Source organism: Lacerta agilis, chromosome 11 (genome assembly GCF_009819535.1).
Source record: "Lacerta agilis isolate rLacAgi1 chromosome 11, rLacAgi1.pri, whole genome shotgun sequence".
Taxonomy (NCBI): Eukaryota; Metazoa; Chordata; class Lepidosauria; order Squamata; family Lacertidae; genus Lacerta; species Lacerta agilis.
This window is the reverse complement of record NC_046322.1, coordinates 3,336,164-3,357,132: the sequence shown is the minus strand read 5'-3', so window position 1 is coordinate 3,357,132 and position 20,969 is coordinate 3,336,164. Positions and strand designations below refer to the sequence as shown.

Sequence of the window (20,969 nt, the reverse complement as noted above, 5' to 3'; positions counted from 1 at the left end):
GTGGGCCAGAAAAAAGCCAGGGAAGACCCCAAATAGGAGTTCCATCACAGAAAGGAAAAAGGAAAGAGGGGGAGGGGATCAAGTTGATTCCAAGCCAAAGGCCAGTCAGATCCTGCAGGGCCCTGGTCACATGACACAGAGCGTTCCACCAGGCCGGACGGAGCCAGTGTTGAAAAGGCCCTGGCTGTGGTTGAGGCTAATGTGACTTCCTTAGGGCTTGGGACCTCTAGGGTGTTGCTATTTTTGGGTCCTCCACGGGGCATACCAGGAGAGGCGTTCCCGTGGGTACGAGGGTCCACATAAGTGGGAGCAGGAGGAGGAGGAGGAGCAGGCCAGACTCAGGGAGAGAGAGAGAGACCAAGAGAGAGATTTGCAGATATGCAGCAAGGATGGCTGATGTGAATAGGGAGAAAGAGGAGGAGGGTGTCGAGGCAACACAGGTGGAAAACCTCTGCTTCACTGCATTAATTATGGTTTATGTCTGGGTGCAGAGGAATATACGGGGTGCTAATCGCACCCCCCCCCCGCCTTTTCTCATGACGGACACGTGCTTAATGAAGCTGTGTGTGCTAATAACGTCAGGAGGAATACTGCTCCGCGCCCTGCCAAGATTCTGAACCTTCTTGTTAAAAACCACAGCGTGACTCAGAAGCTGCTGAAGCAACAAAATCCAGATGCTTTTTAAAAATAATAACAACAAGGGTTACGCGCTGCCTGGGAAACTTCCCTTTTGCCAGGAGTCAACGGAGGCACAGATCAGGACAGAACGTGTTCTCTCGCTCTGTCGCAAGGCGATTGTCGAAGAATTGGCTCAGTCTGAGAACGGCCCGGGTGTCACCGGGTTCTCCAAAAGCAGCTGCTTCTTGCCTGCATGGCGCGAATCCCTCCTTTTTTATCTTATTTCCCTGGAGTTTGCAGCGGCAACATCTCTGAGGCAACTTTGCGGCCTGCATTAAGCAATCGACGTACCGGCCGAGAGAACTAGCACCTCTGCTGCTGACATTTATAAGTTTCTGCCTCGGTTTCTGCTGCAGATAGAGACTTGTAGAAAGTTCTGCGCGGCACAGGAAGAAGTGGGTAAAGTTCTCCTCCCTGCCGTGTGACACGCCAGAATTCGTGGACATCCAACGAAGCTGCATGTTTGAAAATTCAGGGCAGAGCATAGAGAAACTTTGAACTGTTAAACTGTGGGACTCACTGCCACAGGAGGCGGGCATGGCCACCAGCTCAGAAGGCTTGAAAAGAGGGTGAATCACATTCGTGGAGGAGTGGGCTACTGATGGCTGCTAGCCACAATGGCTATGCCCTGCTTCCATGGTCAGGGCCAGCAATGCTTTAGAATACCAGTTGCTGGAAACCACAAGAGGGGAAGAGGGTCTAATGCTCAGATCCTGCTTGTGGGTTTCGTCTGTGCATCTGATTGGCCACTGCGAGAAGAGGGTGCTGAACTAGGTGGGCCATTGGCCTGATCCAGAAGGCACTTCTTATGTTCCTAATTCCCCCTCACCCATTCCCTTTATTCTGGAAATCTCATCCTCAATGCGTGAACCCCCTCGCACCTTTGGTCCCTAGACCAATGGCGTCTCCTCTGCTGGCAGAAGGCATCTATCAAGAGACAGGGGAAGGAGGTCATCTTTTGGAATTCATCTCCTCCCACCGCAGGCCCTGCCCCAAGAGCCAGGGCAGATTTATGGAGGCTGGGTGTGTGTGTGTGAGAAGGGGGAAATCACCAAAATTATTCCCTCCCCCACTGTTCCATTGGCATGTGCCTTCTTCCAGCAGAGAAGAATACCACCATGTTGTTGTTCAGTCATTCAGTCGTGTCCGACTCTTCGTCACCCCATGGACCAGAGCACGCCAGGCATGCCTATCTTTCACTGCCTCCCGCAGTTTGGCCAAACTCATGCCAGTCGCTTCGAGAACACTGTCCAACCATCTCATCCTCTGTTGTCCCCTTCTCCTTGTGCCCTCCATCTTTCCCAACATCAGGGTCTTTTCTAGGGAGTCTTCTCTTCTCATGAGGTGGCCAAAGTACTGGAGCCTCAACTTCAGGATCTGTCCTTCTAGTGAGCACTCAGGGCTGATTTCTTTGAGAATGGATAGGTTTGATCTTCTTGCAGTCCATGGGACTCTCAAGAGTCTCCTCCAGCACCATAATTCAAAAGCATCAATCCTTCGGCGATTTCCAATACAAATCTCCAATTACCAATCAAATTTGTTGTTGTTGTTGTTGTTCAGTCGTGTCCGACTCTTTGTGACCCCATGGACCAGAGCACGCCAGGCACGCCTATCCTTCACTGCCTCTCGCAGTTTGGCCAAACTCATGTTAGTAGCTTCAAGAACACTGTCCAACCATCTCGTCCTCTGTCGTCCCCTTCTCCTTGTGCCCTCCATCTTTCCCACCATCAGTGTCTTTTCCAGGGAGTCTTCTCTTCTCATGAGGTGGCCAAAGTACTGGAGCCTCAACTTCAGGATCTGTCCTTCCAGTGAGCACTCAGGGCTGATTTCTTTCAGGATGGATAAATTCGATCTTTTTGCAGTCCATGGGACTCTCAAGAGTCTCCTCCAGCACCATAATTCAAAAGCATCAATTCTTTGGCGATCAGTCTTCTGTGATGGCATTGGCTCACACACACACACACACACACCCCCCTCCCTGCCATCTAATTTTTATATTGCAACTGCTCTGCGGATGGAGACCCATTCTAACAACACGGGAACTGCCCTGCTGGATCTGCAGATTGAGGTCTGCTGAGTTTGGTAGGCAAGCATCCTTTTTCCCACAAGGCAGCTGTGAAGTTCGGCCCCACCACAATGTCAGTCCAACACTACACACACACACACACACGCCTGACAGACAGTGTGGTGTAGCAGTTAAGAGTGTTGGACTAGGATCAGGCTGGAATCGTCACTCGGCCGTAAAGCTCAACAATTGACCTCAGGCTGGTCACCATCCCTGAGCCTCCCTCACAGGGCTGTCGTTTTGAGGATTAAAAGGGGGGGATAGAACGATGTACATCAGCTTGAGCTCGTTGGAGGAAAAGGTTGGATATAAATGCAATCAATTAACAAAAGTCTTCCATTTACTACGGAAAGCCAGCTGTCATGGATGAAGAGACAGGTTGGAACATCAAAACATAATATTAAAAACAACATTTAAAAAAGCTTCCCATCTCAGAAATAAGGAGGGTCCTAAAAACACACGGCTCAAGCGTCAAAAGCCATGTTAAATCAGTGCGTTTATTATTTGCCAGAAGCTGTATAATGAAGGTGCCAAGCAGCCCAACAGCCCAACAAGGACTGAAGGTGAGAGTCAACTAAATTCTACTCAGAGTGCACCCAATAAAATACATGACTAAGTTAGGTCCATTAATTTCAAAAGGTCTACTCTTGAGTAAAACTTGGCTGAAGGTGCTCAATGGCAACGGAACTCTGGGCAACTCTTGTGAAGGAGAAAACTGCGAGGGGAAGGGGACGGAATGGGGTATCCTGCAGGAGGTGGCGGCCAGCAGGCACACCAAACAGAAGCACTCCAGGCCAGGCACAGCTCAGTCGGTAGAGCATGAGACTCTAAATCACAGGGTGGTGGGTTCGAGCCCCGCGCTGGGTGAAAAGATTCCTGCATTGCAGGAGGGTTGGACCAGATGATTCTCATGGTCCCTTTCTAACTCTAGGCTTCTATGATTCTATGATCCCTCTATGATTCTATGATACCTTGTATGATTATAGTGAGCATGGAACATCTGCTTGCGTTATCTTTTCCCAGCTCCTGCTTACCTGCAGCTCCCGGAGGTAGATCTGAGCTGGGTCGTAATCCACCACTGGGAAAGCTGAGGTTTGGACAGCCGCGCTGCTTTTCAACGTTCCCCGGAAGAAGGACTTGGCTGGCCGGTCCACTGCCTCCAGGTGCCTCGGGATCTGCTTGGGGTTCAGGTGGATGAGGACATCGTAGAAGTCCAGGGGAGGGCGGAAGACCATCTGCCAAGGGGGAAGCCACGTCAAAATGGGGCTGGGCGGCAAGGAAAATGTGGAACTGAGTCCCAAAGGAGGGAGAGAAGGGAGTTTTGCCAGCTAGCATCAACTCGCCAAGGCCCAACCAGGGTCTCAGAAACCACTGCAACCAGGGTTAGAAACTATTAGGCTAGGTGCCTAATGCCACCCTAAACCAGGGTTACAGTCGCCAAAACGGAATGCCTAGCTGCCATTTTTGGACCAAGCGACTTTTGGGTTCCTGAAATTCATCCGGATTGTGCAGATAAAATTATAACTGGTGGTAATAATAATAATAATAATTTATTTATTCCCCAGCCACTCTGTGTGGCTTCCAACAGAACATTAAAATGCATAATCTCTTAAACATTAAAAGCTTCCCTAAACCGGGCTGCCTTCAGATGTCTTCTAAAAGTCTGGTAGTTGTTTTTCTCTTTGACATCTGGTGGGAGGGCGTTCCACAGGGCGGGTGCCACTACCGAGAAGGCCCTCTGCCTGGTTCCCTGCAACTTGGCTTCTTGTAGTGAGCGAACTGCCAGAAGGCCCTCGGCGCTGGACCTCAGTGTCCGGGCAGAACGATGGGGGAGGAGACGCTCCTTCAGGTATACTGGACCAAGGCCGTTTAGGGTAGAATTCCACGGGATGTGGTATTAGTGTGTGAAAACAGTCCAGACCCAAGGAATCCCCGGCCATGCACCTCCAGATGGTGGAGACGTCAGCTGCCATCCTGGCACCCGGACATCTTCACTTGAGTCGCATGTGGCTGGCAGTCAGGTGCTGGTTTATTTTTCGTGGCATTGCGAGAGATTAGAGGGTACCACTGTTAACTTGCCCAGCACTAAAAAGGTAAAGGGACTCCTGATCATCAGATCCAGTCGCAAACGACTCTGGGGTTGCGGCGCTCATCTCGCTTTATTGCCCGAGGGAGCCAGCGTACAGCTTTAGGGTCATGTGGCCAGCATGACTAAGCCACTTCTGGAGAACCAGAGCAGCGCATGGAAATGCCATGTCCTTCCCACCGGAGTGGTACCTATTTATCTACTTGCACTTCGATGTGCTTTCAAACTGCTAGGTTGGCAGGAGCTGGGACTGAGCAACAGGAGCTCACCCTGTCACAGGGATTCGAACCGCCGACCTACTGATCGGCAAGCCCTAGGCTCTGTGGTTTAACCCACAGTGCCACCCGCGTCCCTTGCCCAGCACTAGGGAATGAATTAAAGATAACGTCCCTGCTTTAGATTTGATCTTGGTGCTGTGATGCCTAGCACTGTGACTAAAGATCTCCAGATCAGGACATAAAGCTGCAAGGGTTGTGGGAGATGCCTGTGGCTTGCAGGCCTCAAGGTGCCTGCAGTAAGCTGGTCTTTTTCGGGGGCGAAATTATTTTTATATATCAGATCTCAGCAGCTGCAAATCATGCAAGCACAGCGCTCCACTTCTGCATCTGCAGAGATGCTGAATCACCGTGCGTTGAGTTGTTCGGGTTTGCTCACCAGCCTTCTCCCTGCCAAGGAGGAACCCCACAGCACCAACCTTCGCAGGCTTGCAGCCCAGACCGCAAAATAAGAACAACAGAGAGCTCTGGAAGAGGTGCTGCAACGGCATGGGCAGCTTCAGGAAGTGGTTGTCACTCTCACGCGGGCCTCCCAAAAACGGCCAGCTCTACAACAACCATACCATGCGCAATATCATGCATCATGAGTGTCGTACTCTGGGCAAATGTGGTGACACGTCTGAGCTTTGCAAAAACAAACTGGCAGCACAGCAGAAAGAGACTTGGGGGGTGGATCTGAATCTACTCTTGGTTCTCTCCCCCAAAAAATGACGAATTGAAATTTGATGACAAAAGCCGCAGAAGTGCAGAGCTAAGATAAACTCGATTTCGTGGCCTCCGTCAACTAAGGTGCACCTGACAAAGTGGCCTTGAGTCCACAAAAATTATGCCACAAAAAACCTGTTAGTGTTTAATGTGCCACAAAGGCTCTTTGATTTGCAGCAGTCACAGAGACTAATGCAGCTGGCCCCCCTGGAAACCGTATCGACTATGAAAAATGAAGAGAATGATGAATTGCGACATTTCATTCTGCAGTTTTAAAATCGTTTTGAGTCATTTCATAGAATCGTAGAGTTGGAAGGGACCCCAAGGGTCATCTAGCCCAACCCCCACGAATGCAGGAAACTCTTCTAAAGCATCCATGGTCACTAGGTTTGTTAGTGACGGGGAAGCAGGAGCGGCTATGCAAGGCACTGAAGCCCCACGTCCAAGCCCTCTACTGGGAATCTCATTCAGTCATTTACAAACCTTCAGTCACGAGGACTAGAAACTTAACTTTAAAAATGAAACGAAAGGAGGAAATCAAGTCCCAAGAGGAAAGGTTGAAGGAATTGGGTGTGTTTGCCATGGGAAAGAGAAGGACGAGGGAAGGTTCAGAAGCCTCCTTCAGAAACCTGAATGGCTGCCATATACTTGGAAGAGGGCAAAGGTGTGTTCTCTGCTGACTAGATCTCACGGACAAGCGACAAGAGGGTAGATTTTGGCTGAACATTAGGAGGGTCATCAGCCCCTGCTGCCACTTGCTTCACTGCCCCCCCCCAAGTCTGTCACTCCTTGACAGGTCCAGGTCTGCCATCAAGCTTACAGAACAGCTTTGAATAGGCTATTTTGTTGACTGCATTGCAGGGGGTTGCAATGGATGACCAACTCTACAATTCTAAAAGAAGAAGAAGAGTTTGGATTTGATATCCCGCTTTATCACTACCCGAAGGAGTCTCAAAGAGGCTAACATTCTCCTTTCCCTTCCTCCCCCACAACAAACACTCTGTGAGGTGAGTGGGGCTGAGAGACTTCAGGGAAGTGTGACTAGCCCAAGGTCACCCAGCAGCTGCATGTGGAGGAGCAGGGAAGCGAGCCCGGTTCACCAGATTATGAGTCAACCACTCTTAACCACTACACCACACTGGCTCTCTACGATTAGATAGACAGACAGACAGACAGACAGTGTTATACTAATAAGTTCATTAAATAGAATAACTGAATAAATAAACTTGCCTTCACATCCTGGCTTCCCAAAGGATCCATGAGCTGCGTCTCCAAAACCTGAAGAGATTCCTGAGCCAAAACCAGGAGACGCTGCAGGACCTGGTGTGGGGTGGAGAAGAAGAGGCAGGAGAGAGGGGGAGGTTTTAAGAACCATTCACAGCCAGCGCCGACGGTGGGCACGCGAGGGCACTTGAAAAGGGCCGGTGCATCTGGAAGACACCCCCCCTCCCACCTTTGCAAGGCCTGGCTCGATTCTGCAGGAGAGCGAAGGACGTTTGGAGGCAGCCGGCCCAGGTAGTGCCTTTGCCTCCAGACCATTCCCCAAAAGGAGAGGCCCAGGGCGGAGTGGAGGTCAGAGTGGGGTTCCCAAAGTGGGCTGTACCGTTCCCTGGCGGGTGGGGGGATAACCTAGAGGGGGGCCAAGAGGTAAGGGGGTGGCAGGGAGGTGTAAATGACCATCAGACTCTGAAAAGCTGATATCACTGGATCAAGTTGAATTGAAGAAACTACATTTGTGTGTGTGTGTGTGTGTGTGTGTGTGTGTGAGAGAGAGAGAGAGAGAGAGAGAGAGAGAGAGAGAGAGACAGACAGACAGACAGACAGACATCTTTACAGTGGTACTTCGGGTTACAGATGCTTCAGGTTCCAGACTCCGCTGACCCAGAAGTAATACCTCGGGTTAAGAACTTTGCTTCAGGATGAGAACAGAAATTGTGCTCTGGCAGCACAGCGGCAGCATGAGGCCCCATTAGCTAAAGTGGTACCTCAGGTTGAGAACACTTTCAGGTTAAGAACGGACCTCCAGAACGAATTAAGTTCTTAACCCGAGGTACCACTGTATTCTTTTCCCCCTCCTTTCCTCTGTACCACTTTATTTCTTTATAACTGAAATTCCTTAAATAAAATAATATTTAAAAAGTTGAATTAAATTAAATAAAGAGTTTTCATTGGATTCCAAATGAATGTGCAACTGCTGCTGTTTTGAATTTTATTGTGTTGCTGCTACCTTCCTGAGTAGGGGGTGCCATAAGGCTTGTGTATAGGAAGCGGTGGGGGGGGGGGCAATGGGCGCGAGTTTATAGAACGAAGGGGGCAATGGCTTGGAAAAGCTTGGGAGCCACTGGGCTAGACTAGGACCTGTGAGACCGGGGTTCAAATCCCCACTCCGACACGAAACTCACTCGGTGACCTTGCACCAGTTAGCCTAACTTACCTCACAGGGCTGTTGGGGGATTAGATGAAGAAGGGGAGAACCAGGGCTTTTTCCCTTAAAATATGTTTAGGGGTACTCTCATTTTCCTACTCATATTGAAATACTGCCCTTCAATGAGGCCAAACTTAAGATTCACAAAATGTTTAAGGGTATGCAGACCCCTGCAGCCCCCCCAGATAAAAAGCACTGGGGAGAACCACGAACTGCCACCTCGAACATCCTTTGCTCTGATCAATTTCAGCAGTGGGGAAAAGGCTTCAATGAGAGAGGACAGATCGGAAGAGGCCGAGAAGGAAGAAGAGTTTGAAGAAGAAGAGTTTGGATTTGATACCCCGCTTTTCACTACCCAAAGGAGTCTCAAAGCGGCTAACATTCTCCTTTCCCTTCCTCCCCCACAACAAACACTCTGTGAGGTGAGTGGGGCTGAGAGACTTCAGAGAAGTGTGACTAGCCCAAGGTCACCCAGCAGCTGCATGTGGAGGAGCGGAGACGCGAACCCGGTTCACCAGATAACGAGTCTACCGCTCTTAACCACTACACCACACTGGCTCTCACACTGGAAAGGTTTGACCTGGCCAACCAGGGGACGAAGGCCGCAGCTGGGCTCACCTGCGCCGAAGGCTTCTCCTTGGTCCACGCCGAGTCCTGGCGGTCCCTGGGGGTGGCAATGAACATGATGGGGAGGCGAGGCCGGGCGGCCACAAAATGGTTCCTGATCTCCACGTAATCCGCATCTGGATGCAAAAAGATCACGGCGTCAGACAGCAGAAGTTGCTGCAACGGGGGGGGGGGGGGAGCAGACAAAGTTTCTCTGGCACTCTCCTGTTACAACACTCAATGCAAGAGACAAGAGAAAAGAAGGACCCATCTCACTGGAAGTCCCCGGTTCAATCACTGCCATCTTCAGGTACGGCTGGGCAGGCATGTCCCCTGCATAGGGAAGCCGCAGCTGTCCACCAGTGTAGACATTACAGGGCTAGATTCTAAACTAGGCAGTTCCTTTTGTTCCCAGACCACGATAATTATTATTATTATTATTATTATTATTATTATTATTATTAATGTATTTATTTGGTTTTTCAGATTAAAATTTTACAGCCACATATACCACATAGAAACAAGATTCCAAGGAATCTCCTGGATTTCCCTCCTCCCGTTTGTGGGTCCTATTGTTCGTCATTTCCTCCTGCATTTTTCATAATAATCCAAATCTTTTACCTCTAAATTGTGTCCAAAATTCACCATTAGACTACAAGTATTATTCCAATCCTCTTAACGATTTCAACTGTTTACAATGCCTTTTAATATAAATTATAAATTTCCCCCATTCCTTATTTAAAATTTGGTCTCCCTGGTTTCTGATTCTTCCGGTCATTTTAGCCATTTTGGCATAATCCATCAACTTGATCGGCCATTCTTTTCTGCTAGGGACTTTCATCTTCTTTCCATCCCTGGGCCAATAACATCCGTGCGGCCGTGCTCACATAAATAAATAGTCTGCTCCCTTGGGATTTCGGAACCTAGAATTCCTAAAATAAAGGCTTCAGGTTCCCAGATCACGATGAAGGCAGCACCGAACCACAAAGCACTGCCCAGCAAACTGCCTGCATTCCCCTACAGTGGCACGGTCCACCTCTTCCACACCTGAGGCCAGCCTTCTCCAACCTGCAGCCTTCCAGTTGGTGATGGGATGCAGCTGCCAACATCCCTGACCATGAGCTGGGCTGGGCTGGGCTGAGCTGGGCTGGGCTGGGATTGGTGGGAGCTGCAGTCCAGCTGCACCTCGAGGGCACCAGGTTGGGAAACCTTGGACACATGGTGGAGGACGTAAAAGTGAAATATTTGCACACCCACAATATGGACATCTACTGAGAGCTGTGAGGATTCACTCCTCTGTATGCGGATTGAGGGTTAAGATGAAGATGAAGAAGAAGAAAAAGAAGAAGAAGAAGAAGAGCGTTTGGATTTGATATCCTGCTTTATCACTACCCGAAATAGTCTCAAAGCAGCTAACATTGTTCCTTTCCCTTCCTCCCCCACAACAGACACTCTGTGAGGTGAGTGGGGCTGAGAGACTTCAATGAAGTGTGACTAGCCCAAGGTCACCCAGCAGCTGCATGTTGGACAGTGTTCTCAAAGCGACTGGCATGAGTTTGGCCAAACTGCGGGAGGCAGTGGAGGATAGGGGTGCCTGGCGTGCTCTGGTCCATGGTGTCACGAAGAGTCGGACACGACTGAACAACAACAACAACACTTTAACGTGCTTTCGAACTGCTAGGTGGGCAGGAGCTGGGACCAAACAACGGGAGCTCACTCCATCACAGGGATTCGAACCGCCGACCTTCTGAACGGCAAGCCCTAGGCTCTTAGAAAAGCATTGGGAAAGCGAGGGTTATTCTCGTTGAGTTGTGTCACATGGAAATATTTGGACTGCAGGCGTCTTTAGCAAAATGGTGCCCTGGCTTCTGGTTTCATGCATGCAGAGGTCAGGCTCTGGAGCACCGAGAGTAGACAACCCTTTCTCTGAGTCAGGAGGTGAACGAGATAACCTTTGCTCTTTCCTGCCTCGGGATCTGCAAATCTGAAAAAATGCAGCGATGCCGCTTCCTGAGCCTCCGATCAACACACAAGGCAGAGAAAGAGAGACTCCCTCTTCCAAATGCCATGAGAAAAATTAAACAAACTCTCTTCCCATCGTCTAGCTGCCCCTCGATTAGGCTGTGTGGAGGTGGATTACAAGAGCAGATCTATGCTGCTGGAGAGGCAGAGAGTGGATTGTCTGAGACATGCTGAATACGGAGTTGCAAGAGGTCGGGGGGGAGGGTGGAAGTTGAAGACGCCTTTCTGAGCCCAGTATTTGTTCATTTGACCACCGTGTTCATTAGGCATAGAAATATTCTGTCCGTCTATATTGCTTTGGAACATTCATTTATTTTGGGTTAAAACTGGGGACACGCTCCGCCCTTGCAGTCAGTCAAAACATGCACAGCCAGAGTTAGCAAGGCTTCTGAATACAGTGGTACCTTGGTTTTCGAACAGCTTAAGTCCATGTGTAGGCAAACTAAGGCCTGGGGGCCGGATCTGGCCCAATCGCCTTCTCAATCCGGCCCACGGACGGTCCGGGAATCAGCGTGTTTTTACATGAGTAGAATGTGTCCTTTTATTTTAAATGCATCTCTGGGCTATTTGTGGGGCATAGGAATTCGTTCTCCCCCCCCAAAAAAAAATAGTCCGGCCCCCCACAAGGTCTGAGGGACAGTGGACCTGCCCCCTGCTGAAAAAGTTTGCTGACCCCGATTCTTAGTTCTTGAACAACTTGGAACCCAAACGCTGCAAACCCGGAAGTAAGTGTTCCAGTTTGCGAACTTTCTTCGGAAGCCAAACGTGCTCCGTTTGGAGTGCCACGCTTCCGTTCTGAGTGCTACGCTGAGGTCTGTCCGCTTTTGCTATCAATTTTGCGTTTCTGTTGGTTTTTTTTGTTTTGTTTTTGTGACTGTGTGGACTCCAGTTCAGCTACTGATCGATCGAATGTGTGACTGCAGAAATGGACAAAAGCTGCGAAGCCAAGAGAACCATTAACAGAACAACAATAGAGGGAAATTGTTAAATTGCTCTTTGAGGGGTTGTTTTTTAAAACGGATTAATCCATTTTGCATTACTTTCTGTGGGAAAGCGTGCCTTGGTTTTGGAACGCTTTGGTTTTGGAACGGACTTCCGGAACGGATTAAGTTTCGAGAACCAAGGCACCACCGCACCTGTTGCTGGAAGTCACAGCAGGGGAGAATTGCTCTTTTGCTTAAATCCTGCATCCGACTGGCGACTGTGGGATCAGGATGCTGGACCAGATGGGTCACTGGCTGATGCAACAGGCCTTTCTTAAAGTTCTTAAGCAATGAGAGCAAACAGACCTTCCATGGCCGGGCAGTAAAGTAAGGTACTGCCTGCTGTCCGCATGCTAAAATTTTCAGTTCTTTGGGGAACGTGCCCATGTAAAAAGGCAGTGGCAGAGGAGGGCCCTGTTATTTGGCTTATCGCTTAGCGTTCCTGGCCCCAAAAATCTGGGGATGTCCCGACAAATCTCCCGCATGTCAGCGTTCTCATTCCACCCTCTTGCCAAAAGCATGGCGAGAGTGTTTTATATGTGCAGCGGAGATTAAGTGGGAGAAGGCACCAGTCATGGGAAAGCTATAATTCTGGTGGAGACAGTCTTAAGAGGGGCTTTATGACATATGGCACATCAAAGCTCAGATCTGCTTCCCATATCATTAATGAGCCATCTGTGTTTCCACAAGGCTGAATGATCCGAATACTATAGATAACAGGAACCAGCTCTCGAGACGTTTACGAGCTTCAACGCATGTGCCGCTTTTCAAACTTGGCGAGCAAACAGAACGTCTATTGCAGAACCGCACAGTACGTAAATGATGTAAGTTGTCTCAACTCCATGGGGTTGAAGGAATAATTTTTGCCTTGGAATAAGGAGGAGGTTTGGGTCAGCAGACAGAGAATTATACCTCCTTCAACTAGACCTTTGAAACAGCTGAGAGCCTGGTCTCCCCTTCCCAGTTTCTGCACTGTTGATATTTACTAATGTCATTTGAAAAAGAATGATGATCTAGAATCGGTACTAGGTGCAAACCAAGCTTATCTGGACAAGATTCTAAATGAGGGAGCTAACTGGTTTCTTGAGAGTCCCATGGACTGCAAGAAGATCAAACCTATCCATTCTTAAGGAAATCAGCCCTAAGTGCTCACTGGAAGGACTGATCCTGAAGCTGAGGCTCCAAGACTTTGGCCACCTCATGAGAAGAGAAGACTCCCTGGAAAAGCCCCTGATGTTGGGAAAGAGGGAGGGCACAAGGAGAAGGGAACGACAGAGGATGAGATGGTTGGACAGTGTTCTCAAAGCTACCAACATGAGTCTGACCAAACTGCAGGAGGCAGTGGAAGACAGGGGTGCCTGGCATGCTCTGGTCCATGGGGTCACGAAGAGTCGGACACGACTAAACAACAGCAACTGGTTTCGTGAGCCGTGTGTGGACAGAAGCAGGTGGTGGGGAAGGCAAAATACTAAGGATGGAAATGTCTTTGCAAAAAACTCGATAGAAAGCCAAGATCGAGTATCTTATTTTTGCAAGGAATGGGGAAACTGTCTAAATTGACCAGTGTCCTTGCAAAGGTTCCCCCCAGCATTTAAATCAGCCAGAAGAGACCAGAAGGGGGTTGCAGTTCTTACAGGAACCGATATGCAGATGAATGAGGAGCCAAAAACAGATCGGTAGCTACTGGAACGGCTGTAACAAGGAAGTGGCCTGCTCCCTATAACCAGCCCCAGTCAATAGTTAGGCTGCAGCTCTTTGGGCCTGTTTCAGAGCACTTTATAAAGGCAGCGGCCCTGGAAGAGCATGTTATTGTAATCCAAATAGGAAGCAACTAAGGCATTGTCAAGGGGCTGCCCTCGCAAGCAGGCAAGGAGTTGCCAGGGCTTTTCCCCGCCTCCGTTGCTGAGCAATTCCTCCTCCTCCAGTGAGGAAGTCAGCGATCCCTCTAGTGGGGAGGGAGAGATGGGATTGAGGAGTAGGAGTCAGGGCTCTGACAGGGGAAGAGAGCCCTCGCACCGAGCAGAGGCTGGAAGTGAAGCACCCCTTCCGTCTCCCCTTTTGCGCAGGGGGGGAAAGACGCAGAGGGGGTAGGCGGGGGTTTCGCATCCCGCGCCTTTTATGCTGGGCAAAGAACCGGAAGGGGCCATTCCCGGACTCTGCCGAAGGATGAGCTGGGCGTCTTTTTCGTAGCTGCACTGTATATACTTGCACAATAAAGAATCTTAGTTTAGAAGTTTCTGCGTCGCTTCCGGTGTGGGTGCCATCGCTGCCGCAGCTCCAAGATGGAAAGTCATCCTTGCTGGGCGTTACTCTGGACGCAAAGCTGTTATTGTTAAGAATATTGATGATGGCACCTCTGACCGCCCCTACAGCGGTGGCTGGCATTGATCGCTACCCACGCAAAGTGACAGCAAGCATGGGCAAGAAGAAGATTGCCAAGTGTTCCAAGATCAAGTCCTTTGTGAATTACAACCACTTGATGCCTACCAGGTACTCCGTTGATATTCCCCTTGACAAGACCGTTGTCAACAAGGATGTCTTTAGGGACCCTGCGCTGAAACGTAAAGCGCAGCGAGAGGCCAAAGTGAAATTTGAGGAGAGATACAAGACAGGCAAGAACAAGTGGTTTTTCCAGAAGCTCAGATTCTGAGTGGCATGCATTTGCACCAATAAATATTTTTTGGGGGAAAAAACCCCCACCAAAAAAGAAGTACCTGCGTCAGCCTGGTTACTCATGAGCAGCCGCTGAAGACCTTACAGGCATGTATCACTGTGGCCAAATCAGACATCTCTTTTAAAAAGCCACAAGAAATTCAACCCATGTCTTGTTGGACTCCAAGATCCCCCCTTTAAAAAAAAATGAAGGGAAAAAACCAAGACGAATTCAACAAGCAGGTCTGTCTGCTGCCATTACCGCAATGAGAAAGTGGAGCCTCCACATATAAGGGAAGTATACCTCTGAATAGCAGGGGCCAACAACAACGAGAGCCACTCCTTTCCTGCTCTGCCTGCAACCTCCCAGAGGCATCTCTCTGGGTACTGGCAAGAGATGGAATGTCGGACCCGGCCAAGTGATTTCTCATGTTCCAAACAATGAGAAGAAAAGAGAGATTTAGCACGCTCTGGGCGATGTTAACACAGCAAAGTTGAATGTTCTTTGCAACAAAAGGAGCAGGGAGGTTTGGCAAGCTGGATTACAATTGCAAAAGCACCTGGCTTCACTGCGTGGATCAGGTTGCTAAGCCCTCCTTGGAAGAAAGGCGAAAGAAAACCAGGAAATAATCGTATGAATCATAACAAGGAAGGTTTGGCCTCTTAATCCTTCCAAGGTGAGCCCTGCGCTGGGAAACCTCAGCATGAAAGAGGTTTCCCTAAGGAAAGGAAGACTCAGCGAAGCTGGATGTTGGGAGATTCCGGACAGATTAAAGGAAGTAAGGAAAGGTAAAGGGACCTCTGACCATTAGGTCCAGTCGTGAACGACTCTGGGGTTGCGGTGCTCATCTCGCTTTACTGGCCGAGGGAGCCGGCGTACAGCTTTCGGGTCACGTGGCCAGCATGACTAAGCCGCTTTGGCGAACCAGAGCAGCACACGGAAACGCCGTTTACCTTCCCTCCGGAGCGGTACCTATTTATCTACTTGCACTTTGACGTGCTTTCGAACTGCTAGGTGGGCAGGAGCAGGGACTGAACAATGGGAGCTCACCTCGTCGTGGGGATTCGAACCGCCGAACTTCTGATCGGCAAGCCCTAGGCTCTGTGGTTTAGACCACAGCGCCACCCGCAGCACCTAAACTATGGAACTCACTTCCACAGGAGGCAGCGAGGCCACCAACTTGGATGGCTAGAAAGGACAGTTAGATGAATTAATGGAGGACGAGAGGCTATAAGTGGCTTCTCAGTTCTGCCTCCACAGTCAGAACAAAAAATGCTTCTGAACTGGATGAGTCTCGGGGTCGCTTCCAACTATGATTCTATGTGACCAGGATACGTATTAGTTGTTCATCCTGCTAATTTTTTAAAAAATGATGGAACAGCTCAGTCAGTAGAGCTCTTAATCTCAGGGTTGTGCGTTCGAGACTCACACTGGGCAAAAATATTCCTGCATTGCAGGGGGTTCGACTAGATGACCCCACCGGTCCCTTCCAACTCTACAATTCTACGATTCTATGAACACCAAGCGCTAGAAAGCACTGAAGGAAAGAGTGTTGCTCTTGTGCTCGGATCCTGCTTGCAGGTTTCCCACCGGCAACTCATCAGCCACTGTGAGAACAGGATGCTGGACGAGAGGGACCACTGGCCTGATCCTGCAGGCTCTCCTCGCGTTTCTACTGTCCCTCCCTCCCTCCACTTCTCTCACCGTTCAGCTCAGCATTCAGGTTGACGATGAGGGGGCTGTTCTTCCAGTCAAATGTGGTGAGCAGGTAAAGGAACCGAAGGAATCCCACTTGGGGGGAGCTGTGGGGAGAGAAGAGCCACGAAAGGTGAGCATTATCCTAGCCGTATTGCATACAGTATTATATTAATTTCACACACAGGCCTCAAGCCAGCTGAAAGACATATTCTTATAAAGAGCCAGAATAATTTTTAAAGCACTCCAAGAGCAACCCAGATGATGTTTAAAAAGAACACAAAACGAACAGGCTCAGGCAGAGGAGGCCCGTTCACCTAACTGGGAAAGTCTGTCGCAACAAAACTGTCTTAAAAGGTTTTAACAAAAAAACAAGGTAAGGGACCCCTGGAAGGTTAAGTCCAGTCAAAGGCGACTATGGGGTTGCGGTGCTCATCTTGCTTTCAGGCCGAGAGCACCGGTATTTGTCCACAGAAAGCTTTCTGGGTCATGTGGCCGGCAGGAATAAACCACTTCTGGCGCACCGCGACACCGTGACAGAAACCAGAGCGCATGGAAATGCCATTTACCTTCCCATTGCAGCAGTACCTATTTATCTACCTGCACTGACGTGCTTTCGAACTAGGTTGTCAGGAGTTTGGACAGAGCAACGGGAGCTCACTCTGTTGCGGGGATTCGAACCGCCGACCTTCTGATCAAGAGGCCCCGTGGTTTGTTTTCCCCCCCCCCCAAGAATTTATTATTTTCCAAAACAAACATAAACAAATATACCACATCATAAAAAAGAACAACAGATACAAAGACAAAAACAAAACAAAAATAAAAGAAAGAAAATACATACCTACATACATACCTAACACCTACACTGGAACACATCAATACTTCTTTAATTCAATTATAATCTTGTTTCAATCTAATTAGGGGGACTTCCCCCGTTCTCTCCACTGCTTTCAATTCCAATCTACTTTAGTAACTTTCTATCTATCTTATTCCTCACTTAAATTCATAATTTCCATAAAATCTTATTTCATTTAACATCAAGATTACAAAGTTATTTTACTTCTTTGAAGTGTTTTTGATTGTTGGAAACACTTCAAACCAACCTTAGTACACCTTGGAGCCCGGCACGCTTCCTTCAGCGCACGTACCTCTCCTGTACGTTCTCCTTGCTGCCGTCTCCTGTGCTATTCAGCAGAGTTATCTTCTCTTATCTTCTCTCACGCAGCGGGGTTGTGTATGCCAGCATATTACAGACAACAGAGTCCGGCTTCATTCTAATCTAGAAGCTTTATTTTACAAGGCATAAATCATTACATTCCGGGAGAGTCGCAAGCCATGTTGGTGGCTTCTCCCTTCTCTCCGTTCTCCGGACACAGAAAAAGAAAGTATCACATTACACAGTACAACAGTACACAGAGCATCCGGTGACGCTCTTCCTCCTGTGGGTGGGACAACCGGTTGAGCTTGTTAACTCTAAAAGCTCCAAACCTCTACACCCCCTCTTGTCCCGCACACAGGGGCGTTGTAAGCTTGCAGCTTACCTCACACAAACCCTATTAGAACTCCCCATGACGTTGGAAGTTCAGGGGCTTCGTGAACCCAACCCTCTGGTTCACCTGACCAGGACAGTACTTCAGCTTCTCCAAGCCGGTCTGAACGCACACGTCTCGAAAGAGAACGTCTAGGTGTTTGGGTCTGGCCTTGACTTGTCCAGACTCTGCCACCAACAAACAGAGTTGGTTGTCCTCCCAAACCATCACGGGTAGGCAACTCTGAACGCAGATCTCTTGGACCAAACACCTATAGAACTCCAGTTCCCTGCAAAGCACTGACAACGCACTGTACCTGGCTTCTGCACGAGAACGAGCAATGAGGCTCTGGCACCGGGACTTCAGCCCGCCTAGAGCTCCTCCACACTGTACAACCATTTCAGACACAGATTTCCTGTCCTTGGAATTTGCCCAACCGCCGTCGCACCAGCGCGTGAGCTGGGGCTCACCGGTAGCTGACAACTCCGGGCAAAACTCCTTAATCTCCTGCAAACTCTGGAGCACTCTCACCATGCCATTCCAGGCATGCACGCTGGGATTTGCAGCCACCTTGCTGAACAGATCCACAGCAACTGCTATGTCAGGTTTGCTCAACTGTGAAGGAATCAACAGCCTCCCAGGAGCTGACCTAAACACCTCGGGGCTCTCGAACTCAGAGCGTTCCCCGGTCTGACTGTCCTCACCTAGACACGTCTCCATGGGTGTTCTGACATTAGCACATTCAGACACTCTGCACTTCTTCAACGACTGCACTACCTTGCCAGTCTGATTTGAGCAAGACACTACTGTCTTCAGCTCTGTCTACCTGCACACCTAGGTAAACACCAACAGGGCTTAGGTTCCTGAGCTGGAAAGACTGACCAAGCTCCTCTGTGAACCGTTGCACCTGTCCCCTGGTCTCCGCCAGGTAAAGCATGTCCGCACTGGACTGCAGAACTAGCTCCTGCTCTGGACTTACTCCTGCCAGAAACAGGCAGCTATCAGCACAACTCTGGCTGACACCTAGCTTACTCAAAGCTTCTTGCACGCCTGAGGACCAATCTCTGGCTGACTCCTTCAAGCCAGTGATTGCCTCGTGCAAACTCCACACCTGATTTGGCCCGTTGTCCTCGAACCCTGGCGGAGGTACCTCGTACCTCTCCTCATCCAGGTCGGAATCCAAACAGGCATCCAAACCAAAGTGGCTTGCCTCAAAACTGCTTTGAGTCGCGACCGCTAACAGCATGCACGTGGTTTCGCTTCTGAGAGAGGGCGCGTCCAGTACCTCGGAACAATGGACCCCCTCCTCCTGAGTGAAACCTCTGGCTACTGACCTAGCCTTGCACTGCAACTCACCAGTTGCTGCCGTCTTGAGTCTGTACACCCAACGACCTTCTGACAGCGTCGTGGTTGTGCACACACTCAAAGACCTCATTGAGCTTACCTGCTCTACCATGGCATCCTGCCATTTCTGGGCCTCACCTTGAGATACCCATTGAACCTTCACGAGGCTCTCCGGTTTACACTGAACCAAACAAGCACTCACGCTAGTGGACGTGAACCTTTCGGGCAGAATCCCTTCAGTGGATCGTGCAGACTGCTGTGATACCACGTCAGATTCTCCCTCTGCTCCAGTTGCACTGGACTCCACCTGCACATCCCTGACGTCAGGCATCTCACCTACAGACTTGCTGCGCCTGTGCATCCTAACTGAACCACCCAAGGATGACGTTGGCGCGCCTTTGGGCTCCTGCTTCACTGCCAAAGAACCCTGCTCTTGCTCCGGGATGAGACCTGCGCCAGGCTCTCCTGGAGAAGAGTTGCCACACAAAGAGTCGCCAAACGTGGCCTGCCTCCTAGTCCGTGACATAGGAGTTGCGGGTGCACTCCCAGGCTGCTGCCTTGGAGTTGCCCCTAGCTGCGCTGCACCCTGGTGATGGCCGGGAACTCGGCCCAAGCCACCAGCAGGTGCCAAAGCCACAGCAATACCCCCTCTTGGGGCTGATCCACCTGGACCACTGCCACCAGCAGGTGGCGCATTGGCCTGTCCAGCACTGACAGGACCATCCAGAACATCAGGGCTTCTAGGGATGTGTTCCAATCCATTCTGCTCACAAAATTCAGCACTCCTGCTGACTAGAACCTGGGTCTGGTCACTATCTGTGTTAACTAACCTCCAGCTATGCAAGCTGGGTTCGCACCCACAGAAAGACACTTTCAGAACCTTGGTATCACCCAGTTCCACCTGGAACCCTTGTGGAAGCTCTGCATCCAAGAGCATGTCTTCAGTGGCAGCATGCAGCATCCTTTGCTGCCTCTCTGCAAGACCACATACCTGTGAAGAAAGCAGGTTAGACACACTGTGCTTACTCCCCCTCTCACTGAGGACCTGGGAACAGCCTACTCCAGTAGAAACCTGCTGTTCCACTGCAACCAGTGGTGCTGCCTCAGTTGCCTCCTTGAGCAATGCAGACCACATGTGGTGAGAGAAAATATCAGCCAAACACTCAGAACAACACGCTCCCCCCAGGTTAGCATCTGGCTTCCCTTCAGAAACAGCCACATGAACCAGGGAAAAGGGACGCGTGGTTTCCCTTTCAGACGCGGGGTAGCAGGATGTCGACTCCTCGACCTTGCAAACCCTGCAATCAAGAAAGCTGTTACATGCCCTTAACTTGCACCCTTCAGAGAACTCAGGCTGCTTCAGCACACTGTCCCAGTGGCGACTTGCCAGCCTTTGGTACCACTGACACAAACATAAGTGGTGCACGGGCACACTGGTGCACTGAGCAAACATTCCATCAGCGCCACCTCCCCCTGTTCTGGATTGAGACTTCTTAACAGCAAACAGCCCGTCCTGGCTGCCTTTCACGCGTAGAAGCAACTTCTGACCCCTGCAATCAGAACAGGTGATAATCACAAAACAAACAGCAAAAACATTGGACAGAAGGTTTGACATAAACAGATACACAGCCACGTCATCAACCAAAGAAAACGCCAGTTCTGTCCCTTGGATCTGTCCCTTGACTGTTAGCAAAAAGTCAAGCCTTTTCTTGCCTCCAACAGTCAGTTCTCCAAACTGCTCTGTAGAAAAAGACTCGCAGTTCCTCACAAGTCCACCAGGAGGAACGATGACGATGACGATGGCAACCATCACACGCAGCTCACCAGGGTTGGCCTTCGTTGCCACGGCAACTGCACGACAACAGTAGGCATCCTCTTCCGCCTGGGCTGTGGTAGAGCTTTT

General features: G+C 49.9%; 2 protein-coding genes across 2 annotated transcripts in view; one reads left to right on the top strand and one right to left on the bottom strand.

Moving 5' to 3' along the window:
• The window catches only part of NOL6 (nucleolar protein 6), a 67,362-nt gene that overhangs the window by 7,964 nt on the left and 38,429 nt on the right, over nt 1-20,969 (bottom strand). Inside the window, exons 21-24 of the mRNA XM_033164225.1 lie at nt 16,203-16,300; nt 8,853-8,977; nt 7,040-7,129; nt 3,778-3,978 (exon numbers count right to left, since the gene is read on the bottom strand). Coding sequence (XP_033020116.1) covers nt 3,778-3,978; nt 7,040-7,129; nt 8,853-8,977; nt 16,203-16,300 — 514 coding nt within the window. The remainder of the gene's footprint in view (nt 1-3,777; nt 3,979-7,039; nt 7,130-8,852; nt 8,978-16,202; nt 16,301-20,969) is intronic.
• On the top strand, nt 9,081-14,526 carry LOC117054900 (60S ribosomal protein L27-like). The gene is given in 3 exon segments (XM_033164125.1): nt 9,081-9,150; nt 14,121-14,217; nt 14,219-14,526. Coding segments are annotated over 3 exon segments (444 nt in total). The 3' UTR covers nt 14,496-14,526.